The following is a 27534-nucleotide window of genomic DNA, read 5'->3' on the forward strand; positions in this document are numbered from 1 at the left end:
ACCCAGGTTTAGTACGCAGAACTACCTTGTCTGAATGAAAAATCAGATAAGGGGAATCACAATGTAAGGCTGATAACTCAGAGACTCTTCGAGCCGAGGAAATAGCCATTAGGAACAGAACTTTCCAAGATAACAGCTTGATATCAATGGAATGAAGGGGTTCAAACGGAACACCCTATAAAACGTTAAGAACTAAGTTTAAGCTCCATGGCGGAGAAACAGTTTTAAACACAGGTTTAATCCTGGCCAAAGCCTGACAAAAAGCCTGAACGTCTGGAACTTCTGACAGACGCTTGTGCAAAAGAATGGACAGAGCTGAAATCTGTCCCTTTAACGAACTAGCAGATAAACCTTTTTCTAAGCCTTCTTGTAGAAAAGACAATATCCTAGGAATCCTGACCTTGCTCCATGAGTAACTCTTGGATTCGCACCAATGTAAGTATTTACGCCATATTTTATGGTATCAATCATATATTAAGGTATCAATCACTGACTCCGAGAATCCATGCTTTGATAGAATCAAGCGTTCAATCTCCAAGCAGTCAGCCTCAGAGAAATTAGATTTGGATGTTTGAAAGGACCCTGAACCAGAAGGTCCTGTCTCAGAGGCAGAGACCATGGTGGACAGGACGACATGTCCACTAGATCTGCATACCAGGTCCTGCGTGGCCACGCAGGCGCTATTAGAATCACCGATGCTCTCTCCTGTTTGATCCTGGCAATCAGTCGAGGAAGTATCGGGAAGGGTGGAAACACATAAGCCATGTTGAAGACCCAGGGTGCTGTCAGAGCATCTATCAGAACCGCTTCCGGGTCCCTGGATCTTGATCCGTAACAAGGAAGCTTGGCGTTCTGGCGAGACGCCATGAGATCCAGATCTGGTTTGCCCCAACGCCGAAGCAGTTGTGCAAATACCTCCGGGTGAAGTTCCCACTCCCGCGGATGAAAAATCTGGCGACTTAGGAAATCCGCCTCCCAGTTCTCCACGCCTGGGATGTGGATCGCTGACAGGTGGCAAGAGTGAGACTCTGCCCAGCGAATTATCTTTGAGACTTCCATCATCGCTAGGGAACTCCTTGTCCCTCCCTGATGGTTGATGTAAGCCACAGTCGTGATGTTGTCCGACTGGAACCTGATGAACCTCAGAGTTGCTAGCTGAGGCCAAGCCAGAAGAGCATTGAGAACTGCTCTCAATTCCAGAATGTTTATTGGAAGGAGACTCTCCTCCTGAGTCCATGATCCCTGAGCCTTCAGGGAATTCCAGACAGCGCCCCAACCTAGTAGGCTGGCGTCTGTTGTTACAATTGTCCAGTCTGGCCTGCTGAAGGGCATCCCCCTGGACAGATGTGGCCGAGAAAGCCACCATAGAAGAGAATCTCTGGTCTCTTGATCCAGATTCAGCATAGGGGACAAATCTGAGTAATCCCCATTCCACTGACTTAGCATGCACAATTGTAGTGGTCTGAGATGCAGGCGCGCAAAAGGTACTATGTCCATTGCCGCTACCATTAAGCCGATTACCTCCATGCATTGAGCCACTGACGGGTGTTGAATGGAATGAAGGACACGGCAAGCATTTAGAAGTTTTGTTAACCTGTCTTCTGTCAGGTAAATTTTCATTTCTACAGAATCTATAAGAGTCCCCAAGAAGGGAACTCTTGTGAGTGGCAACAGAGAACTCTTTTCTACGTTCACCTTCCACCCATGCGACCTTAGAAATGCCAGAACCAACTCTGTATGAGACTTGGCAGTCTGGAAACTTGACGCTTGTATCAGAATGTCGTCTAGGTACGGAGCTACCGAAATTCCTCGCGGTCTCAGTACCGCCAGAAGAGAGCCCAGAACCTTTGTAAAGATTCTTGGAGCCGTGGCTAACCCGAAGGGAAGAGCTACAAATTGGTAATGCCTGTCTAGGAAGGCAAACCTTAGGTACCGATAATGATCCTTGTGAATCGGTATGTGAAGGTAGGCATCCTTTAAATCCACTGTGGTCATGTATTGACCCCTTTGGATCATAGGTAAGATTGTCCGAATAGTTTCCATTTTGAACGATGGAACTCTCAGGAACTTGTTTAGGATCTTTAAGTCCAAAATTGGTCTGAAGGTTCCCTCTTTTTTGGGAACCACAAACAGATTTGAGTAAAACCCTTGTCCGTGTTCCGACCGCGGAACTGGATGGATCACTCCCATTAGTAAAAGGTCTTGTACACAGCGTAGAAACGCTTCTCTCTTTAGCTGGTTTGCTGACAGCCTTGAAAGATGAAATCTCACTTTTGGAGGAGAAGCTTTGAAATCCAGAAGATATCCCTGAGATATGATCTCTAACGCCCAGGGATCCTGGACATCTCTTGCCCAAGCCTGGGCGAAGAGAGAAAGTCTGCCCCCCACTAGATCCGTTTCCGGATCGGGGGCCCTCACTTCATGCTGTCTTAGGGGCAGCAGCAGGTCTTCTGGCCTGCTTGCCCTTGTTCCAGGACTGGTTAGGTTTCCAGCCCTGTCTGTAGCGAGCAACAGTTCCTTCCTGCTTTGGAGCTGAGGAAGTTGATGCTGCTCCTGCCTTGAAGTTACGAAAGGCACGAAAATTAGACTGTCTAGCCCTTGGTTTGGCTCTGTCTTGAGGTAGGGCATGACCCTTACCTCCAGTAATGTCAGCGATAATTTCTTTCAAACCGGGCCCGAATAATGTCTGCCCTTTGAAAGGTATGTTAAGCAATTTAGATTTAGAAGTCACGTCGGCTGACCAAGATTTAAGCCACAGCGCTCTGCGCGCTTGAATGGCGAATCCTGAATTCTTAGCCGTAAGTTTAATTAAGTGTACTACGGCATCGGAAATAAATGAATTGGCTAGCTTAAGTACTCTAAGCTTGTCTGTAATCTCATCCAATGTAACTGAGTTAATGGTCTCTTCCAGAGACTCAAACCAGAATACCGCCGCAGCCGTGACAGGCGCAATGCATGCAAGGGGTTGTAATATAAAACCTTGTTGAACAAACATTTTCTTAAGGTAACCCTCTAACTTTTTATCCATTGGATCTGAAAAAGCACAGCTATCCTCCACCGGGATAGTGGTGCATTTAGCCAGAGTAGAAACTGCTCCTTCCACCTTAGGGACCGTCTGCCATAAGTCCCGTGTGGTGGCGTCTATTGGAAACATTTTTCTAAATATAGGAGGGGGAGAAAAGGGCACACCAGGTCTATCCCACTCCTTGTTAATAATTTCTGTAAGCCTTTTAGGAATAGGAAAAACGTCAGTACACGTCGGTACCGCAAAATATTTATCCAGCCTACACATTTTCTCTGGAATTGCAACCGTGTTACAATCATTCAGAGCCGCTAATACCTCCCCTAGCAATACACGGAGGTTCTCAAGCTTAAATTTAAAATTTGAAATGTCTGAGTCCAGTTTACTTGGATCAGATCCGTCACCCACAGAATGAAGCTCTCCGTCCTCATGTTCTGCATATTGTGACGCAGTATCAGACATGGCTCTAATATTATCAGCGCACTCTGTTCTCACCCCAGAGTGGTCGCGTTTACCCCTAATTTCTGGCAATTTAGATAATACTTCAGTCATAACATTAGCCATGTCTTGCAAAGTGATTTGTATGGGCCGCCCTGATGTACTTGGCGCCACAATATCACGCACCTCCCGAGCGGGAGATGCAGGTACTGACACGTGAGGAGAGTTAGTCGGCATAACTTCCCCCTCGTTGTCTGGTGAAATTTTCTTTACATGTACACTTTTATTTAAAGTAGCATCAATGCAATTAGTACACAAATTTCTATTGGGCTCCACATTGGCCTTTAAACATATTGCACAAAGAGTTTCCTCTGTGTCAGACATGTTTAACAGACTAGCAATGAAACTAGCAAGCTTGGAAAATACTTTTGAAATAAATTTACAAGCAATATAAAAAACGTTACTGTGCCTTTAAAAAACACCAATAAACTGTCACAGTTGAATTACAATGAACCAAATTTGTTATAGCAACCAAATTTTCACAATAAATGCAATAAGTTAGCAAAGGATTGCACCCACCAGCAAATGGATGATTAACCCCTTAATACCCAAAAAACGGATAACAGAATATAAAACGTTTTATCACAGTCAAAAGCACAGTCTCACAGGTCTGCTGTGAGTGATTACCTCCCTCAAACTAGTTTTGGAGACCCCTGGGCTCTGTAGAGACGTCCTGGATCATGGAGGAAGGAATAGGAAGACTGTGAGTGAATTCTTACTGCGCAAGAAAGCGCCAAAATAGGCCCCTCCCACTCATATTATAACAGTGGGGAAGCTCAGTAAACTGAATTTATTCATAAATAAACGACAGCCATGTGGAAAAATAATGCCCAAAATTTTTTATCACCAAGTACCTCAGAGAAAAACGATTAACATGCCAGAAAAACGTTTTAAAATAAAATTATGAAATGATACTAATAAGCCTGCTGCTAGTCGCTTTCACTGCAGTGGGGGCTGAAATATCAGTTAAATGTATACAGTATTTTCTTAGTGAAGTTCCATTCCCCAGAAATACCTCAGTGTAACATACATACATATCAGCCTGATACCAGTCGCTACTACTGCATTTAAGGCTGCACTTACATTATATGGGTATTAGCAGTATTTTCTTAGTCAATTCCATTCCTAGAAAATAATATACTGCAACATACCTCCTTGCAGGTGAACCCTGCCCGCTGTCCCCTGTTCTGAAGTTACCTCACTCCTCAGAATGGCCGAGAACAGCAAATGGATCTTAGTTACGACCGCTAAGATCATACATAAACTCCGGTGCTGTTTAAAATAACAAACTTTTGATTGAAGATATAAAAACTAATTTTAATAACCACAGTCCTCTCACACGTCCTATCTATTAGTTAGGTGCAAGAGAATGACTGGGTATGACGTAGAGGGGAGGAGCTATATGGCAGCTCTGCTTGGGTGATCCTCTTGCACTTCCTGTTGGGGAGGAGATATAATCCCATAAGTAATGGATGACCCGTGGACTGACTACACTTAACAGGAGAAAGACCTGCCTTAAAATGACAGGGCGGGCCGTGGACTGGATACACCACAAGACAAATAAATTTATCAGGTAAGAATACATTTTGTTTTCTCTTGTAAAGGTGTATCCAGTCCACGGGTCCATCCATTACTTGTGGGATACCAATACCAAAGCTTTAGGACATGGATGAAGGGAGGGACAAGGCAGGAACTTAAACGGAAAGCACCATTGCCTGTAAGACCTTTCTCCCAAAAATAGCCTCCGAAGAAGCAAAAGTATCAAATTTATAGAATTTAGAAAAGGTATGAAGCGAAGACCAAGTCGCCGCCTTACAAATCTGTTCAACAGAGGCCTCATGTTTAAAAGCCCATGTGGAAGCTACTGCTCTAGTAGAATGAGCTGTAATTCTTTCAGGAGGCTGCTGGCCAGCAGTCTCATAAGCTAAGCGTATTATACTTCTTAGCCAAAAAGAAAGAGAAGTTGCCGAAGCCTTTTGGCCTCTCCTCTGTCCAGAGTAGACAACAAACAAAGCAGATGTTTGACGAAAATCCTTCGTAGCTTGTAAATAAAACTTTAAAGCACGAACCACATAAAGATTGTGTAATAGACGTTCCTTCTTTGAAGAAGAATTAGGACATAGTGAAGGAACAACAATCTCCTGATTGATATTCTTATTAGATACCACCTTAGGAAGAAACCCAGGTTTGGTACGTAACACTACCTTATCTGCATGGAAAATCAGATAAGGGGAATCACATTGTAAAGCAGATAACTCTGAAACTCTTCGAGCCGAGGAGATAGCTACTAAAAACAGAACTTTCCAAGATAGAAGCTTAATATCTATGGAATGCAAAGGTTCAAACGGAACCCCTTGAAGAACTTTAAGAACTAAATTTAAACTCCATGGTGGAGCAACAGGTTTAAACACAGGCTTGATTCTAACTAATGCCTGACAAAACGCCTGAACGTCTGAAACCTCAGCCAGACGTTTGTGCAAAAGAATAGACAGAGCAGAAATCTGTCCCTTTAAGAAACTAGCTGACAAACCCTTCTCCAATCCTTATTGGAGAAAAGATAATATCCTAGGAATCCTGACCTTACTCCATGAGTAACCCTTGGATTTACACCAATGAAGATATTTACACCATATCTTATGATAGATTTTCCTGGTGACAGGCTTTCGAGCCTGAATTAAGTTATCAATGACCGATTCGGAAAAACCACGCTTTGATAGAATCAAGCGTTCAATCTCCAAGCAGTCAGACGTAGATTAATTAGATTTGGATGTTTGAAGGGACCTTGAAGTAGAAGGCAGAGTCCATGGTGGAAAGGATGACATGTCCACCAGATCTGCATACCAAGTCCTGCGTGGCCACGCAGGGGCTATCAATATCACCGAAGCTCTCTCCTGCTTGATCTTGGCAATCAGACGAGGGAGCAGAGGAAACGGTGGAAACACATAAGCCAGGCTGAAGGACCAGGGCGCTGCTAGAGCATCTATCAGCGCTGCCTTGGGAACCCTGGACCTGGACCCGTAACAAGGAAGCTTGGTGTTCTGACGAGACGCCATGAGATCCAGTTCTGGTTTGCCCCAAAGTTGGATCAACTGGGCAAATACCTCCGGATGGAGCTCCCACTCCCCCGGAAGCTTGGTGTTCTTGACAAAGCGCCCAGCAGGGGGCGAGAAACGCGTTGAGGCCGAGATTCAGAGAGCACTGTGAGTCAGTGTATGCAGACGGAGTGTAAAACAGAATCAGCTGTTGTCGGGTGGTGACGTCACACGCCGACCGGGTACATCGCTGTTCACTTCCCAAGCGTGTACAGACCACAGGACTGCTCAAGTTCAGCTATTATTTTAAAGATACCTTTATGTGATTTTAACCACGCCAGATATTGTGAGTATTTGGCTTGCTTGTTGTAAATAAAGAGTGCTTATTTCATACAATATTGCACTATTGGAGTCCTTCTTTCTTTCACAGACTGCGCTGTTTTCCTGGGAGAAAAGTGTCAGAAATAAATGAATTGGCTAACTTAAGAGCTTTAAGCCTATCATCCAACGGGATCTCTACCTGTAAAGCCTCCTCCAGAGACTCGAACCAGAAAGACGCTGCAGCAGTGACTGGGGCAAAGCATGTAAGAGGCTGGAGAATAAAACCTTGTTGTATAAAGATTTTCTTAAGGAAACCCTCTAATTTCTTATCCATAGGATCTAGGAAAGCACAACTGTCCTCGACAGGAATAGTTGTACGCTTAACTAGGGTAGAGACTGCTCCCTCCACCTTAGGGACCGTCTGCCACAAGTCCCGTGTAGCGGCATCTATAGGAAACATTTTCTTAAAAGCAGGAGGGGGAGAGAACGGCACACCTGGTCTATCCCATTCCTTAGTAATAATTTCTGAAAACCTCTTAGGGATTAGAAAAACATCAGTGTAAACAGGCACTGCAAAGTATTTGTCCATTTTACACAATTTCTCTGGGACTATAATGGTGTCACAGTCATCCAGAGTCGCTAAAACCTCCCTGAGCAACACGCGGAGGTGTTCAAGCTTAAATTTAAATGCTGTCATTTCAGAGTCAGACTTAAGTAACGCCTTCCCTGAATCAGAGAAGTCACCCACAGATAGAAGCTCTCCTGCTTCAACTTCTGCACATTGTGAGGGTATATCAGACATAGCTACTAAAGCGTCAGAGAGCTCTGTATTTGTTCTAGCCCCAGAGCTGTCTCGCTTTCCATGTAACCCTGGCAGTTTGGACAATACCTCAGTGAGGGTATGATTCATAACTGCCATCATGTCTTGTAAAGTAAACGCATTGGACGCGCTAGATGTACTTGGCGTCCCTTGAGCAGGAGTTATAGGTTCTGACACGTGGGGAGAGCTAGATGGCATAACCTCCCTTTTGTCAGTCTCAGAAACCTCAAGTGATAAATCTTTAAAAGCCATAATATGGTCTTTATAACTTATAGAAAGGTCAGTGCATTTGGTACACATTCTAAGAGGGGGTTCCACAATGGCTTCTAAACATAATGAACAAGGAGTTTCCTCTATGTCAGACATGTTTAACAGACTAGTAATAAAACCAGCAAGCTTGGAAAACACTTTAATAAATGTGAAACAAGCAATAATAAAAAATGGTACTGTGCCTTTAAGAGAAAAAAACTACTACATAAACTGCAAAACAGTGAAAAAAAGTAGTAAACTCTACGAAATTTTTACAGTGTGTATAAGGGACTAAAGCAGCATTGCACCCATTTGCAAATGGATGATTAACCCCTCAGGCCCAAAAATGAATTAGAAAAACTTAAAACCTGTTAACAAACAGTCAAACACACTGCCACAGCCCTGCTGTGGTTCCTACCTGCCCTTAAAAACGATTTTTGCAGGAACAAAACCCTCTATAGAGGTCCTATAAGCCAGAGGACTCCTTCAGGGAAGCTAGATGTCTCAGACTGAAAACGAAAATAGGCCCCTCCCACCATGCACTCAAAGTCAGAGGACCTTAAAAAAGTACTCCTAGGAGTAATCTAACAAGCCATGTGGAAATTAGGCCCCAAATAAAGATTTATCACCCTCAGAGAAAAAACGTTTTTATTTATAAATCATGCAAACGTTTTTACACTAAGTAATATAGGTTTTAACATGAATATTATCCCTTTTTGCAAGCATGATCCCAGTTGTTATTAAATCACTGTATCAGGCTTACCTTAAATATACCAGGCACTGTCAGCATTTTCTAGACCTTATCTCTCTAGAAAAAAATATACTGAACATACCTCAAAGCAGGCAATCTGCAGACCATCCCCCCAACTGAAGTTTTCTTTCCATACTCTTCAGTTATGTGTGAGAACAGCAATGGAGCTTAGTTACAAACCGCTAAGATCATCAAACCTCCAGGCAGAGTCTACTTCCAATTTCCGCCTGAGAGTAAAACAGTACAACGCCGGTACCGTTTAAAAATAAACTTTTGATTGAAGGTAAAAACTACACTAAGTCACCACATCTCTCTTGATACTTCCTTTCTTGTCGAGAGCTGCAAGAGAATGACTGGGGGTGGCAGTTAGGGGAGAAGCTATATAGACAGCTCTGCTGTGGGTGTCCTCTTGCAGCTTCCTGTTGGGAAGGAGAATATCCCACAAGTAATGGATGAACCCGTGGACTGGATACACCTTTACAAGAGAAATATGAATATTGCATAAATATGATTTTACATGTTTTTATCTACTTGACTACAAAGAGCTCCAATGCACGTCTATATATGTACATATGTCTGCAAATACATATATACACACAAACAGGCGAGATAAACCCGGTATTGGTTGCCTGCAACAGTTAGCATGCCACTCGTAGTCTAGCACTTTATCAGGAATGTGCAGGTGTCCATCAATAATAGCAGCGTTTGCAATAATGTATAAAATTCCCACAATGTTGCAACCACTGCTGCCATAGAGAGCTTAAGACAAATGCACCCTATGAGCCGACCTGTGTTTACTCTTCAGGAACAGATACCAAGAGAATAAAACAAATTTGATAAAAGAAGTAAAATTAGATTATTATTTTTAAAAGTGCATGCTCTATCTAATTCATAAATTTAAAGGGACAGTATACACCAATTTTCATATAACTGCATGTAATAGACACTACTATAAAGAATAAGATGCACAGATACTGATATAAAAATCCCTGAATTGTGTGCTACCTCCTCCGTCCATGTAAACACTATGTGTATGTAGGTGAATGGCCAGTGGGCTGTAAAAGATGTAGCACATTCCTCTACCTTGCATCATTGCAGCTGCATGTTTAGTAGAAGGTCCACCTGATAAAGTGCAAGTACAGTTCCAAGGAGTTACACAGGAGCAGCTCACTGCTGAACCCCTTTTTCGATCCCTTTGTCGAGGATGCGTTATTGAGGGGGGAAATAGGTCTCATATCAGTAAGAGAATCCTTATCAATCGACATAAAAAGACAGAGCACTTCTTAGTTTCACCTTCTCCATGAAAATATTACTGAGTAGTGCTGGGAGATGGTGTGGAGTAATGATCTGCAATGTAGAGGTGTTGTACCTCCTCCTAGTGGTCAGGAAGTGTATCCCACATATGATAATGTGTAGACTTCATCATTTGAAAGAAAAAAAATGTAATACTTAAAGGACCGCTCAATGCAGTAGAATTACATAATTAACAACTGCATAATAAAAAGACAATGTAAGATGACTAAATCAGCGCTCCATTGCGTCACTATGTATGAACTCTACTTCAAGATCATTACCAGATGGCACCTAGTGCCGACCAAGCTTCGGACTTTGTACCCTGGACACTCACCTCTATGTTGGAGGGAGTGCGGAGAGATAGGCATCCCGCTCCATATGTGGTGGGCATGTGACAGACTCCGACCGCTTTGGTCTAAAATCTGTGTGGCCTGTATGGCCCTTGAGCTCCCGACCCCTGATACCCCGGGTCTAGCCCTCCTACATATAGGGGTAAAAGACATGCCAAAACATAAGAAATACTTACTAATCTATCTGTTGACTTCGGTCAAAATGCTAATAGCCAGAAACTGGAAAAAGCAGCAGCCCCCGAGATGGCAGGCAGTGGTTGACCACCTACAGTACATTAAATCTATGGAAGATTATGTCTTCCAGACGAGGAATCAGTCAGACACCTTTAGCCTAATCTGGGGACCTTGGGAGACTTACCTGAGGCCGCCTCCATAATAACCCTCGTTCCTGATCACTGATGTCCTATCTCCTGCCGTAACCCCTTCCTGTCCCAGAAGATGCACCCCTCTGTGACTGCTCGGGGGTGCTTCTCTCTACACTATTCCCTCCTCATCCCTGGTGTTTTCCCTTCCTACTCCCATTCCCCTCCCCTCCCTAAAGGGATATGGGTGAGCGAACCCAACAACACCATTTCTACCTATACATGCTACATAAACCTTCTACCTAGCTACCCCAAACTGTCAGGCTTACTGGGTATGGCATATATTGCCGTACAACTTTTAAAACATAAAATTCTAACTATTTCCTCAGAATAACCAATACATAACAACTACATTATGTAAGTACACACCAGAAAATGGTTAAATGTTGTCTATGTTCTTCTTATCAGGTATACCGAATTGCCTCATATGTAACTTCCCTCCTTATGAACCGTGTGTATTTCTGCTGCTAAATATGTTATGTGATGATTATGTTGTTATGTGGTTTTTGAACTTTATTTTTCAATAAAAATCTACTGTTTAAAAAATAAAAAAAAATAAAACAAAGACAATGTAAAAACACCTCCTCTGAATTCCAAATAAGCTGTAGATTTTTTTCTGACAAATTTATTTTCTCTCTCATATTCTGCCCCCCCTGTAAAATGTGACAAACATCAGCCAATCACAGACTAGTATACGTATATCCTGTAAGCTTGTGCACATGCTCAATAGGATTTTGTTCCCCAGAAAGTTTGACTATAAAAAGACTGTGCAAAATTTGATAATCAAAGTCAATTAGAAAGTGTCTTAAAACTGCATGGTCTATCTAAATCAAAAAAAGGAAATTTATGCTTACCTGATAAATTTATTTCTTTTACGATATGAGTCTACGGATTTCATCCTTACTTATGGGATATCGCCTCCTGGTCAGCAGGAGGAGGCAAAGAGCTCAACAGCAGAACTGCATAAATAGCTCCTCCCTTCCCCCCCAAACCAGTCATTCGACCGAAGTTAGGAAGAGAAAGGAAAAGCCAAGGAGCAGAGGTGACTGAAGTTAAACAAAAATAAAAACCTGTCTTTAGAAAAAAACGACAGGGTGGGCCGTGGACTCGTCATATCGTAAAATAAATAAATTTATCAGGTAAGCATAAATTTCCTTTTCTTTTACAAGATAGGACGAGTCCACGGATTTCATCCTTACTTATGGGATACAATACCAAAGCTATAGGACACGGATAAAAGGGAGGGACAAGACAGGAACCTAAACAGATGGCACCACTGCTTGAAGAACCTTTCTCCCAAAAACAGCCTCAGACGAGGCAAAAGTATCAAATTTGTAAAAGTGTGAAGAGACGACCAAGTTGCAGCCTTGCAAATCTGTTCAACAAAAGCATCATTTTTAAATGCCCATGAGGAAGCCACAGCCCTAGTAGAATGAGCCGTAATTCGTTCTGGAGGCTGCTGTCCAGCAGTCTCATATGCAACACAGATGATACTCTTAAAGCCAAAAAGAAAGAGAGATAGCCGTAGCTTTCTGACCCCTACATTTCCCAGCAAAAAAACATAATTTATGCTTACCTGATAAATTCCTTTCTTCTGTAGTGTGATCAGTCCACGGGTCATCATTACTTCTGGGATATTACTCCTCCCCAACAGGAAGTGCAAGAGGATTCACCCAGCAGAGCTGCATATAGCTCCTCCCCTCTACGTCACTCCCAGTCATTCGACCAAGGACCAACGAGAAAGGAAAAGCCAAGGGTGAAGTGGTGACTGGAGTATAAATGAAAAAATATTTACCTGCCTTAAAAACAGGGCGGGCCGTGGACTGATCACACTACAGAAGAAAGGAATTTATCAGGTAAGCATAAATTATGTTTTCTTCTGTTAAGTGTGATCAGTCCACGGGTCATCATTACTTCTGGGATACCAATACCAAAGCAAAAGTACACGGATGACGGGAGGGATAGGCAGGCTCTTTATACAGAAGGAACCACTGCCTGAAGAACCTTTCTCCCAAAAATAGCCTCCGATGAAGCAAAAGTGTCAAATTTGGAAAATTTGGAAAAAGTATGAAGCGAAGACCAAGTTGCAGCCTTGCAAATCTGTTCAACTTTAGCAAAGGTTTAATCCCATTAGCAAAGATAACAAATTCTGAAAGCAGGAAACAAATTACAGAATAAACGTTTTTTATCTCAGTCAAACTATAATTCTCACAGCTCTGCTGAGAGAAATTACCTCCCTCAAAATAAGTTTTGAAGACCCCTGAGCTCTGTAGAGATGAACCGGATCATGCAGGGAATACAATGAGTTGCTGACTGAAATATTTGATGCATAGTAAAAGCGCCAAAAAACGGCCCCTCCCCCTCACACACAGCAGTGAGGGAGAACAGAAACTGTCAGAAAACAGATTAAGCAACTGCCAAGTGGAAAAATAGTGCCCAAACATTTATTCACACAGTACCTCAGCAAATGAAAACGATTTTACATTCCAGCAAAAACGTTAAATATAATCTCTAGTTATTAAACAGCTTTATGTCTTTCTTACAGTGTAATTCTAGTGAAGTACCATTCCCCAGAATACTGAAGTGTAAAGTATACATACATGACATTATATCGGTATGGCAGGATTTTCTCATCAATTCCATTGTCAGAAAATAAAAACTGCTACATACCTCTATGCAGATTCATCTGCCCGCTGTCCCCTGATCTGAAGTTTAACTCACTCCTCAGATGGCCGAGAACAGCAATATGATCTTAACTACTCCGGCTAAAATCATAGCAAAACTCTGGTAGATTCTTCTTCAAACTCTGCCAGAGAGGTAATAACACACTCCGGTGCTATTTTAAAATAACAAACTTTTGATTGAAGATATAAAACTAAGTATAATCACCATAGTCCTCTCACACATCCTATCTAGTCGTTGGGTGCAAGAGAATGACTGGGAGTGACGTAGAGGGGAGGAGCTATATGCAGCTCTGCTGGGTGAATCCTCTTGCACTTCCTGTTGGGGAGGAGTAATATCCCAGAAGTAATGATGACCCATGGACTGATCACACTTAACAGAAGAAACAACAAATAATAAAGATATTTGATGAAAATCCTTAGTCGCCTGCAAGTAGAACTTCAAGGCACGGACTACGTCCAAATTATGTAACCGACGCTCCTTCTTAGAAGAAGGATTAGAACACAAGAAAGGAACAACAATTTCCTGATTAATATTCTTGTTAGAAACAACCTTAGGAAGAAAACCAGGTTTGGTACGTAAGACCACCTTATCAGAATGAAAAATAAGATAAGGAGAATCACATTGTGATGCCGAAAGCTTAGAAACTCTGCGAGCAGAAGAAATAGCAACCAAAAATAAAGATAATAACTTAATATCTATGGAATGCATAGGTTCAAATGGAACTCCGGTCTGCCCCATCTGAGAATCAGGGTGGCAAAGACCAACGGGTGAAACGTCTGTCTGCTCAAAAAATCTGCTTCCCAGTTTTCTACTCCTGGGATGTAGATTGCTGACAGATAACAAGAGTGAGCCTCCGCCCACCAAATTATCTTGGATACTTCTGTCATCGCCAAGGAACTCCTTGTTCCTTCCTGATGATTGATGAAAGCCACAGTCGTGATGTTGTCCGACTGAAATCGGATGAACTTTGCCGAAGTCAACTGAAGCCAAGCCTGAAGAGCATTGAATATTGCCCTCAACTCCAGAGTATTGATTTGAAGTAGAGACTCCGACCGAGTCCACACACCCTGAGTCCTCAGGGAATTCCAGACTGCACCCCATCCTAGTAGACTGGAGTCCATTGTCACTATCACCCATGAGGGTCTGCGGAAGCACGTCCCTTGGGGCAGATGATCCTGTGACAACCACCAAAGAAGAGATTCTCTTGCCTCCTGATCCAGATCTATCTGAGGAGACAAATTTGCATAATCTCCATTCCACTGTCTGAGCATGCTCAGTTGTAGAGGTCTGAGATGAAAACGAGCAAATGGAATTATGTCCATTGCCGTCACCATCAATCCAATTATCTCCATGCACTGAGCCACTGATGGCCGAGGATTGGACTGAAGGGCTTGGCATGTATTCAGAATCTTTAACTTTCTGACTTCCTTCAAAAAATTTTTAATGGATATAGAATCTATAAGAGTTCCAAGGAAAGGAACCCTTGACTGTGGAATTAGTGAACTTTTTTTCTAGATTCACCTTCCACCCGTGAGTCCTTAGAAAGGACAGAACCATGTCGGTATGAGACTTTGTCAGTTGATAAGACGACGCCTGGATCAGAATATCGTCCAGATAAGGCGCCACTGCAATGCCCCGTGGTCTGAGAACCGCTAGCAGAGACCCTAGAACCTTCGTGAAGATCCTGGGCGCAGTGGCCAGCCCAAAGGGAAAAGCCATGAACTAAAAATGTTTGTCCAGGAAGTAAAACCTTAGGAACTGGGGATGATCTTTGTGGATAGGAATATGAAGATATGCATCCTTTAAGTCCACGGTAGTCATATATTGATCCTCCTGGATCAATGGAAGAATTGTCCGAATAGTCTCCATCTTGAAGGATGGAACTCTGAGAAACTTGTTTAGACTCTTGAGATCTAAAATGGGTCGGAATGTTCCCTCTTTTTTGGGAACCACGAAAAGATTTGAGTAAAACCCCTTCCCCTGTTCCTGTATTGGAACGAGATAAATTACTCCCATGTTGGAGAGGTCTTCTACACAACGTAAGAATGCCTCTCTTTTTATCTGGTCTATAGACATTGTGAAAGAAGAAACCTTCCCCTTGGGAAGGAATTTTTGAACTTCAACTGATACCTTTGAGACACGATTTCTAGTGTACCAGGGATCCTGAACATCTCTTATCCAAACCTGGACAAAGAGAGAAAGTCTGCCCCCTATTAGATCCGGTCCCGGATCGGGGGCCGCCCCTTCATGCTGTCTTGGGTGCAGCAGCAGGCTTCTTGGGTTGTTTACCCTTGTTCCAAGCCTGGGTGGGTCTCCAGACGGACTTGGCTTGTGCAAAATTCCCTTCCTGTTTAACGGAAGAGGAAGAGTCGACTCCCTTGAAATTTCGAAAGGAACTAAATTTACTCTGTCTGCCCCTCTGCTTAGATGTTTTATCCTGAGGTAGCTGACCCTTACCTCCCGTAATGTCAGAAATGATCTCCTTCAAGTCAGGCCCAAACAGGGTCTTACCCTTGAAAGGAATCGCCAAGAGCTTTGAGGACACATCCGCAGACCAAGATCTTAACCATAAGGCTCTGCGCGCTAAAATGGAAAATCCTGAATTCTTATCCGCCAATTTGGCAATCTGAAAGGCGGCTTCCGTAATAAAATAATTAGCCAGCTTAAGGGCCTTAATTCTATCCATTATTTCTTCTAAAGGAGTCTCAGTCTTAAGGGACTCTTCTAGAGCGTCAAACCAAAAGACAGCCGTAGTTGTGACTGTTACAATGCAGGCCGTCGGTTGTAATAGAAACCCTTGATGAATATATAGCTTCTTTAGAAGACCCTCCAACTTTTTATCCATAGGGTCTTTGTCACAAAGGAATCACACACATAAGCAACAGTAATATCGTAATAAAAGCGAACTCTCACAGTTTCTTCATAACCGTAAAACTGTGCTTATATTCGTGCTCAATATTGCATAACAAAGTGACCCTTCAGAACGTAACATGCCAATGTGAACGTCTGCCAATCAAAATATAGGTGAGGCGATAAGCAACTCCTCAGGGAAAAGGACATCCATTATGGAGCAACGAAGAAAAAACTTAGCAACAGCATGATTAATGTATTGTAAAGAGTTACCAAGAATCAGAATGCTGCCTATAGCAACCAATTCTGAAAAGGGTTCCTCATAGCATATGGTGAAAAAGCACCCTCTGAGAATGTTCCCTTCATATAAGGGCCAAAATTTGTGGGACAGTTGCCAAGGACACATGTAGTGTTTTATGCAATTGATATCACAGTATTAATTTAACAGCTGCACCTTCAATTAACTCAGAAAGGACCAGCATGTCTAACGTTATTTTAAACGTATTACTTGTGACGCCACTCTGCCTAATCATGACAGAGAAGATGCCACCGTCACACAAAAAAACTCTCTAGACGGCGCGAAGACCTCTCAGCTGTATGTTGTTGAAATACAGCTGAAGAGGCACCCTGCGATCCATGAGAGGAAAAGACCCAAATAGCGTGCACCCCATGGTATGCAACAAAGCTCCACCCATCGTGGGCGTATCGAGCTCATCAATCAGAGATGGAGCCGCCAGAAGAGCAACGAGGAGGCAAATGGTGCGCACACAGTGGCGCGTAACGAAGCTCAACTCTCCTGTGCGTGGCAAAGTCTAACAAAAACAAAATGGAGCCGCTGGAGCCCCTTACAGTACTCAAGTACCACCAGTTGAAAGGCACAAATCCCCCTGTCGGGTGCCATGTCAGTAAGATCCCAACAAGTGAAACACATGCCTGAGTGGGACACATAAATTTCTCTGTCGGCTGAAAACATAAGCCGAAGTGAGTAGGGGCATCATTATATATTAAACCATCCCTTATCAACAAATCTCCCAGGCAGTTCCCAAATCTATTGCTACTTAACATAAAAACATTGGAACCTGCACAGACAACCTTATGGTAGAACACATGATGTCCAAATAGGAGCACCCTGTCTGTCGGCTTCCAAATTCAGCAATATCAAGCCTAAGACACAGGGATATGCAACACATCAACACAATAATCCTATCTAATACCTTACAATCCTCCCTGTCGGCTGTTATTCAGTAGTAATAAGCCGCTTGGAGATCAACAGAAAAAAATTTGTGTTGCTTCTGATTAACAAATCTGCCGTTTAAGAACTTACCCCCATCCCAGGGATATTCCATAAATAGCGTGCCAAGTCCTTTCTGTGTGTATCCCATTTCAGAAATACCTTATACGTTTGCCCGACAGTAAGGCATCACACCAGGCTTGTGAAGTTATTTTCTCCTCTTTACATTGGCCTGTGGGAACAAAAAGTACTGAGCTTTACCCCTCAGACTTTTGCAAGCAGGGCAGCAGACATCTATGGGAGGCACAGTGAGAATTATGTCTCACCAGTTCCCATTGCTTTGAAGCCACCAAATGCTTCTCTTTTTGTATAGAAGAGACTGATTTGGTCTAGGCTATAGCCCAGACAAAGTAGCACACAGTGGCACCACTTTAAAAATAATAAACTCTTGATTGAAGAAAATATAACTAACACCTCACTCTGCCTCTTCCTATCACTAACACAGGCAAAGAGAATGACTGGGTTGGGGGGGAAGGGAGGAGCTATTTATGCAGCTCTGCTGTGGAGCTCTTTGCCTCCTCCTGCTAACCAGGAGGCGATATTCCATAAATAAGGATGAAATCCGTGGACTCGTCATATCTTGTAAAAGAAAGTTTATTTTGACTTGAGTGTCCCTTTAAGCCATATTCACATAAGTGCATATATTAAGAAAAACTGAAGATTTGTTTTCATCTTTCTTTCTTGTGTTGCATATTATTATTAAAAACTTTTGCATAAAAAAGGCTCCAGAACTTTCAACATAACATATAAATAAAATCACATTTAGCAAAATATACAGTATAAAAAATGTGAAAGGAAGGAGTATTGTGGATAGCCAGAATGAAGTCAGAATCAGTGGACAAGAAATTTAGATATGTAAAATAACTTTGATGTTGGATATGACTGATGGAACATTTTGTGTGACAATGGATTTATATTGCTTTACACAAGAATAAGTATATATTTTTTTTTTTGAGAAGTCATTAAACCTCAAAAAAAACATTATGTGTAGGTTTATGTTCTATACATAAGGAATTCAGTTTCTTAGTAATAAAAAAGCTTCTGCCTATGAACATTTAAATTAATTTTAATACTATATAATATTAAGTACTGAATCTATTGCCATTCAATGATTCCATATTATAGATACAATACTAAGTACTGGGGCCAATTCTAATCTTTCCAATTGTGTTTATTGGCTGTTTTCTAGCTCTCAATATGGCTTTTTATTTGCAATCATAGCGATTACAATGCAAACAACAACATAATTTACGTAATATAAAAAAAGATTGTATCATATATCAGAAAATTCACCCATACAAAGCATGGAAAGCATTGACCACAAAATGGACATATTACGTTCAACAGCCAAAAGGCACAATAAATACTCATCACCCAAAGATCGAACAATGGGCCAACGATCTGCGCAAGCTTGAATCAGAAAAATAAGATGGAGCAGCCCACACGAACAACAGCAACAGTCCTTTTTGACAATGATAGTCTCATGCCTAATAGACTATATTGAGTATGTCAGCATTATCAATATGTACATGTAAAAACACAAAGAAAAAACATCTACAATATATCTCCAGTTGTGAAATCAATATAGATATCAATACCAATATATACCTACCAGTAAATAACATTAAAAACACCACTTTATCCAAGGGCAGCACACACACATGGACTCAATTAACCCCATTAACCCACTATAAAAGGGGCCATTATCAGTGTGGGGAAATGGAGATTGAATATCCTGGGAGATATCAAGCTCAACTGTGTTTGACACAGGAAGATTGTGATTGCTTTGGATCATCTGATTTTTTTTTTCTTTTTATTGGTTTTTCCGATACTGAATTAGAAAATCAGACAGACTGGAATTGACCCCAATGTGTCTAACAAAGTAATCATCTCTAGACTGTAACCATTTCAGTTAGTGTAAATTAAGAAAGCAACATGGAATTAAACATACCTGCTCTGTTCAAGTCAATTAGCGTTTGTCTCCTAGTGTCATCATGTAGACTTTTGCCACTATCCTGTTCCAGTTGCACCTGTTTAATTCTTACAGATTTTGTGACCATCTGATCCCATCTTTTCCCTATCTGATGGCAGTATGTGAGGTTTCCATTAACTGCAATTGGAAGCCTTTGTTGAGTAATTTGAAATCCAGCCTGTATATAATGAAACTTATTAGCGACATATTTTATCATGGTCTTTTAATTAAACAGCTAAGAGTGTGACAAGCAGTGTTCAGTTTCAGAATTTTGAAGATAGAGACACCTGCTATGCATTGCTCTACAAAAGACAGTTTTTTATAGTTATCTTATATTTCTTATCAACATGAATCATATTTGCATTTAATGTGTGTTTTACCTCTGACATTGATGCTATTCTTAAAAGCTATACATTTCGGATTGTTTAAATATTTAAGCACCTGCTAAAAACTATTCTGAACTCAAGAGAGGTAAGAAACCAGTCTTAATGAAATAACCTAACATTCTCCATGATATATCTTATAAGCATGCCAAGTGGAGAAAAAAAAACAAAAAAAACATAATTTATGCTTACCTGATAAATTTATTTCTCTTGTGGTGTATCCAGTCCACGGATCATCCATTACTTGTGGGATATTCTCCTTCCCAACAGGAAGTTGCAAGAGGATCACCCACAGCAGAGCTGCTATATAGCTCCTCCCCTAACTGCCATATCCAGTCATTCGACCGAAAACAAACAGAGAAAGGAGAAACCATAGGGTGCAGTGGTGACTAGTTTAAAATTAAAAAATACCTGCCTTAAAATGACAGGGCGGGCCGTGGACTGGATACACCACAAGAGAAATAAATTTATCAGGTAAGCATAAATTATGTTTTCTCTTGTAAGGTGTATCCAGTCCACGGATCATCCATTACTTGTGGGATACCAATACCAAAGCTAAAGTACGCGGATGAAGGGAGGGACAAGGCAGGTACTTAAACGGAAGGTACCACTGCCTGTAAAACCTTTCTCCCAAAAATAGCCTCCGAAGAAGCAAAAGTATCAAATTTATAGAATTTTAAAAAGGTATGAAGCGAAGACCAAGTCGCCGCCTTACAAATCTGTTCAACAGAAGCCTCATTTTTAAAGGCCCATGTGGAAGCCACAGCTCTAGTAGAATGAGCTGTAATTCTTTCAGGAGGCTGCTGGCCAGCAGTCTCATAAGCTAAGCGTATTATAATCCTTAGCCAAAAAGAAAGAGAAGTTGCCGAAGCCTTTTGGCCTCTCCTCTGTCCAGAGTAGACAACAAACAAAGCAGATGTTTGACGAAAATCTTTAGTAGCTTGTAAATAATACTTTAAAGCACGAACCACGTCAAGATTGTGTAATAGACGTTCTTTCTTTGAAGAAGGATTAGGACACAATGATGGAACAACAATCTCCTGATTGATATTCTTAGTAGATACCACCTTAGGTAAAAACCCAGGTTTGGTACGCAGAACTACCTTATCTGCATGGAAGATCAGATAAGGAGAATCACATTGTAAGGCAGACAACTCGGAAACTCTACGAGCCGAGGAAATAGCTACCAAAAAAAACATAATTTATGTAAGAACTTACCTGATAAATTCATTTCTTTCATATTAGCAAGAGTCCATGAGCTAGTGACGTATGGGATATACATTCCTACCAGGAGGGGCAAAGTTTCCCAAACCTCAAAATGCCTATAAATACACCCCTCACCACACCCACAATTCAGTTTAACGAATAGCCAAGAAGTGGGGTGATAAAAAAGTGCGAAAGCATATAAAATAAGGAATTGGAATAATTGTGCTTTATACAAAATCAAAACCACCACAAAAAAACAGAATTTATGTTTACCTGATAAATTACTTTCTCCAACGGTGTGTCCGGTCCACGGCGTCATCCTTACTTGTGGGATATTCTCTTCCCCAACAGGAAATGGCAAAGAGCCCAGCAAAGCTGGTCACATGATCCCTCCTAGGCTCCGCCTTCCCCAGTCATTCGACCGACGTAAAGGAGGAATATTTGCATAGGAGAAATCATATGATACCGTGGTGACTGTAGTTAGAGAAAATAAATCATCAGACCTGATTAAAAAACCAGGGCGGGCCGTGGACCGGACACACCGTTGGAGAAAGTAATTTATCAGGTAAACATAAATTCTGTTTTCTCCAACATAGGTGTGTCCGGTCCACGGCGTCATCCTTACTTGTGGGAACCAATACCAAAGCTTTAGGACACGGATGATGGGAGGGAGCAAATCAGGTCACCTAGATGGAAGGCACCACGGCTTGCAAAACCTTTCTCCCAAAAATAGCCTCAGAAGAAGCAAAAGTATCAAATTTGTAAAATTTGGTAAAAGTGTGCAGTGAAGACCAAGTCGCTGCCTTACATATCTGATCAACAGAAGCCTCGTTCTTGAAGGCCCATGTGGAAGCCACGGCCCTAGTGGAATGAGCTGTGATTCTTTCAGGAGGCTGCCGTCCGGCAGTCTCATAAGCCAATCTGATGATGCTTTTAAGCCAAAAAGAGAGAGAGGTAGAAGTTGCTTTTTGACCTCTCCTTTTACCAGAATAAACAACAAACAAGGAAGATGTTTGTCTGAAATCCTTTGTAGCCTCTAAATAGAATTTTAGAGCACGAACTACATCCAAATTGTGCAACAAACGTTCCTTCTTTGAAACTGGATTCGGACACAAAGAAGGCACGACTATCTCCTGGTTAATATTTTTGTTAGAAACAACTTTCGGAAGAAAACCAGGTTTAGTACGCAAAACCACCTTATCTGCATGGAACACCAGATAAGGAGGAGAACACTGCAGAGCAGATAACTCTAAACTCTTCTAGCAGAAGAAATTGCAACCAAAAACAAAACTTTCCAAGATAATAACTTGATATCAACGGAATGTAGGGGTTCAAACGGAACCCCCTGAAGAACTGAAAGAACTAAATTAAGACTCCAAGGAGGAGTCAAAGGTTTGTAAACAGGCTTGATTCTAACCAGAGCCTGAACAAAAGCTTGAACATCTGGCACAGCCGCCAGCTTTTTGTGAAGTAAAACAGATAAAGCAGAAATCTGTCCCTTCAAAGAACTTGCAGATAATCCTTTCTCCAAACCTTCTTGAAGAAAGGATAGAATCTTAGGAATTTTTATCTTGTTCCATGGGAATCCTTTAGATTCACACCAACAGATATATTTTTTCCATATTTTATGGTAGATTTTTCTAGTTACAGGCTTTCTGGCCTGAACAAGAGTATCAATGACAGAATCTGAGAACCCTCGCTTTGATAAAATCAAGCGTTCAATCTCCAAGCAGTCAGTTGGAGTGAGGCCAGATTCGGATGTTCGAACGGACCTTGAACAAGAAGGTCCTGTCTCAAAGGTAGCTTCCATGGTGGAGCCGATGACATATTCACAAGATCTGCATACCAAGTCCTGCGTGGCCACGCAGGAGCTATCAAGATCACCGATACCCTCTCCTGTTTGATCCTGGCTACCAGCCTGGGAATGAGAGGAAACGGTGGGAACACATAAGCTAGGTTGAAGCTCCAAGGTGCTACTAGTGCATCCACTAGAGTCGCCTTGGGATCCCTGGATCTGGACCCGTAGCAAGGAACCTTAAAGTTCTGACGAGACGCCATCAGATCCATGTCTGGAATGCCCCACAATTGAATTATTTGGGCAAAGATTTCCGGATGGAGTTCCCACTCCCCCGGATGAAATGTCTGACGACTCAGAAAATCCGCTTCCCAATTTTCCACTCCTGGGATGTGGATTGCAGACAAGTGGCAGGAGTGAGTCTCCGCCCATTGAATTATTTTGGTCACTTCTTCCATCGCCAGGGAACTCCTTGTTCCCCCCTGATGGTTGATATACGCAACAGTCGTCATGTTGTCTGATTGAAACCGTATGAATTTGGCCTTTGCTAGCTGAGGCCAAGCCTTGAGAGCATTGAATATCGCTCTTAGTTCCAGAATATTTATCGGGAGAAGAGATTCTTCCCGAGACCAAAGACCCTGAGCTTTCAGGGGTTCCCAGACCGCGCCCCAGCCCACCAGACTGGCATCGGTCGTGACAATGACCCACTCTGGTCTGCGGAAGCTCATCCCTTGTGACAGGTTGTCCAGGGTCAGCCACCAACGGAGTGAATCTCTGGTCCTCTGATCTACTTGTATCGTCGGAGACAAATCTGTATAATCCCCATTCCACTGACTGAGCATGCACAGTTGTAATGGTCTTAGATGAATTCGCGCAAAAGGAACTATGTCCATTGCCGCAACCATCAAACCTATTACTTCCATGCACTGCGCTATGGAAGGAAGAACAGAATGAAGTACTTGACACGCGCTTAGAAGTTTTGATTTTCTGGCTTCTGTCAGAAAAATCCTCATTTCTAAGGAGTCTATTATTGTTCCCAAGAAGGGAACTCTTGTTGACGGAGATAGAGAACTTTTTTCTACGTTCACTTTCCACCCGTGAGATCTGAGAAAGGCCAGGACAATGTCCGTATGAGCCTTTGCTTGAGGTAGAGACGACGCTTGAATCAGTATGTCGTCCAAGTAAGGTACTACTGCAATGCCCCTTGGTCTTAGCACCGCTAGAAGGGACCCTAGTACCTTTGTGAAAATTCTTGGAGCAGTGGCTAATCCGAATGGAAGTGCCACAAACTGGTAATGCTTGTCCAGAAAGGCGAACCTTAGGAACCGATGATGTTCCTTGTGGATAGGAATATGTAGATACGCATCCTTTAAATCCACCGTGGTCATGAATTGACCTTCCTGGATGGAAGGAAGAATTGTCCGAATGGTTTCCATTTTGAACGATGGAACCTTGAGAAATTTGTTTAGGATCTTGAGATCTAAGATTGGTCTGAATGTTCCCTCTTTTTTGGGAACTATGAACAGATTGGAGTAGAATCCCATCCCTTGTTCTCCTAATGGAACAGGATTAATCACTCCCATTTTTAACAGGTCTTCTACACAATGTAAGAATGCCTGTCTTTTTATGTGGTCTGAAGACAATTGAGACCTGTGGAACCTCCCCCTTGGGGGTAGCTCCTTGAATTCCAGAAGATAACCTTGGGAGACTATTTCTAGCGCCCAAGGATCCAGAACATCTCTTGCCCAAGCCTGAGCGAAGAGAGAAAGTCTGCCCCCCACCAGATCCGGTCCCGGATCGGGGGCCAACATCTCATGCTGTCTTGGTAGCAGTGGCAGGTTTCTTGGCCTGCTTACCTTTGTTCCAGCCTTGCATTGGCCTCCAGGCTGGCTTGGTTTGAGAAGTATTACCCTCTTGCTTAGAGGATGTAGAACTTGGGGCTGGTCCGTTTCTGTGAAAGGGACGAAAATTTGGTTTATTTTTAGCCTTGAAAGACCTATCCTGAGGAAGGGCGTGGCCCTTACCCCCAGTGATATCTGTTTAAACACCAAAAAACTCTAAGCCATCTCCGTGGAGATGTTGCCTGTACAACGGCAAAGAGAATGACTGGGGAAGGCGGAGCCTAGGAGGGATCATGTGACCAGCTTTGCTGGGCTCTTTGCCATTTCCTGTTGGGGAAGAGAATATCCCACAAGTAAGGATGACGCCGTGGACCGGACACACCTATGTTGGAGAAAAGGGCGGGCCTTATGGACTCTTGCTAATATGAAAGAAATGAATTTATCAGGTAAGTTCTTACATAAATTATGTTTTCTTTCATGTAATTAGCAAGAGTCCATGAGCTAGTGACGTATGGGATAATGATTACCCAAGATGTGGATCTTACCACACAAGAGTCACTAGAGAGGGAGGGATAAAATAAAGACAGCCAATTCCTGCTGAAAATAATCCACACCCAAAATAAAGTTTAATGAAAAACATAAGCAGAAGATTCAAACTGAAACCGCTGCCTGAAGTACTTTTCTACCAAAAACTGCTTCAGAAGAAGAAAATACATCAAAATGGTAGAATTTAGTAAAAGTATGCAAAGAGGACCAAGTTGCTGCTTTGCAAATCTGATCAACCGAAGCTTCATTCCTAAACGCCCAGGAAGTAGAAACTGACCTAGTAGAATGAGCTGTAATCCTCTGAGGCGGAGTTTTACCCGACTCAACATAGGCAAGATGAATTAAAGATTTCAACCAAGATGCCAAAGAAATGGCAGAAGCTTTCTGGCCTTTTCTAGAACCGGAAAAGATAACAAATAGACTAGAAGTCTTTCGGAAAGATTTAGTAGCTTCAACATAATATTTCAAAGCTCTAACAACATCCAAAGAATGCAACGATTTCTCCTTAGAATTCTTAGGATTAGGACATAATGAAGGAACCACAATTTCTCTACTAATGTTGTTGGAATTCACAACTTTAGGTAAAAATTCAAAAGATGTTCGCAACACCGCCTTATCCTGATGAAAAATCAGAAAAGGAGACTCACAAGAAAGAGCAGATAATTCAGAAACTCTTCTGGCAGAAGAGATGGCCAAAAGGAACAAAACTTTCCAAGAAAGTAATTTAATGTCCAATGAATGCATAGGTTCAAATGGAGGAGCTTGAAGAGCCCCCAGAACCAAATTCAAACTCCAAGGAGGAGAAATTGACTTAATGACAGGTTTTATACGAACCAAAGCTTGTACAAAACAATGAATATCAGGAAGAATAGCAATCTTTCTGTGAAAAAGAACAGAAAGAGCAGAGATTTGTCCTTTCAAGGAACTTGCGGACAAACCCTTATCTAAACCATCCTGAAGAAACTGTAATATTCTCGGTATTCTAAAAGAATGCCAAAAAAAATGATGAGAAAGACACCAAGAAATATAAGTCTTCCAGACTCTATAATATATCTCTCTAGATACAGATTTACGAGCCTGTAACATAGTATTAATCACAGAGTCAGAGAAACCTCTTTGACCAAGAATCAAGCGTTCAATCTCCATACCTTTAAATTTAAGGATTTCAGATCCTGATGGAAAAAAGGACCTTGAGACAGAAGGTCTGGTCTTAACGGAAGAGTCCACGGTTGGCAAGAGGCCATCCGGACAAGATCCGCATACCAAAACCTGTGAGGCCATGCCGGAGCTACCAGCAGAACAAACGAGCATTCCTTCAGAATCTTGGAGATTACTCTTGGAAGAAGAACTAGAGGCGGAAAGATATAGGCAGGATGATACTTCCAAGGAAGTGATAATGCATCCACTGCCTCCGCCTGAGGATCCCGGGATCTGGACAGATACCTGGGAAGTTTCTTGTTTAGATGAGACGCCATCAGATCTATTTCTGGAAGTTCCCACATTTGAACAATCTGAAGAAATATCTCTGGGTGAAGAGACCATTCGCCCGGATGCAACGTTTGGCGACTGAGATAATCCGCTTCCCAATTGTCTATACCTGGGATATGAACCGCAGAGATTAGACAGGAGCTGGATTCCGCCCAAACCAAAATTCGAGATACTTCTTTCATAGCCAGAGGACTGTGAGTCCCTCCTTGATGATTGATGTATGCCACAGTTGTGACATTGTCTGTCTGAAAACAAATTAACGATTCTCTCTTCAGAAGAGGCCAAAACTGAAGAGCTCTGAAAATTGCACGGAGTTCCAAAATATTGATCGGTAATCTCACCTCCTGAGATTCCCAAACTCCTTGTGCCGTCAGAGATCCCCACACAGCTCCCCAACCTGTGAGACTTGCATCTGTTGAAATTACAGTCCAGGTCGGAAGCACAAAAGAAGCCCCCTGAATTAAACGATGGTGATCTGTCCACCACGTTAGAGAGTGTCGAACAATCGGTTTTAAAGATATTAATTGAAATATCTTTGTGTAATCCTTGCACCATTGATTCAGCATACAGAGCTGAAGAGGTCGCATGTGAAAACGAGCAAAGGGGATCGCGTCCGATGCAGCAGTCATAAGACCTAGAATTTCTATGCATAAGGCTACCGAAGGGAATGATTGTGACTGAAGGTTTCGACAAGCTGCAATCAATTTTAGACGTCTCTTGTCTGTTAAAGACAGAGTCATGGACACTGAATCTATCTGGAAACCCAGAAAGGTTACCCT

The 27534-nt window shown here is 42.2% G+C and overlaps 1 protein-coding gene across 1 annotated transcript in view; it reads right to left on the reverse strand.

Annotated features, from left to right (window-relative positions):
- Positions 1-27534, reverse strand: part of GATB (glutamyl-tRNA amidotransferase subunit B) — a 657300-nt gene that overhangs the window by 455955 nt on the left and 173811 nt on the right. Inside the window, exon 4 of the mRNA XM_053700220.1 lies at positions 19476-19674. Coding sequence (XP_053556195.1) covers positions 19476-19674 — 199 coding nt within the window. The remainder of the gene's footprint in view (positions 1-19475; positions 19675-27534) is intronic.

This window comes from Bombina bombina, chromosome 2, assembly GCF_027579735.1.
Source record: "Bombina bombina isolate aBomBom1 chromosome 2, aBomBom1.pri, whole genome shotgun sequence".
In the NCBI taxonomy this organism is placed as follows: domain Eukaryota; kingdom Metazoa; phylum Chordata; class Amphibia; order Anura; family Bombinatoridae; genus Bombina; species Bombina bombina.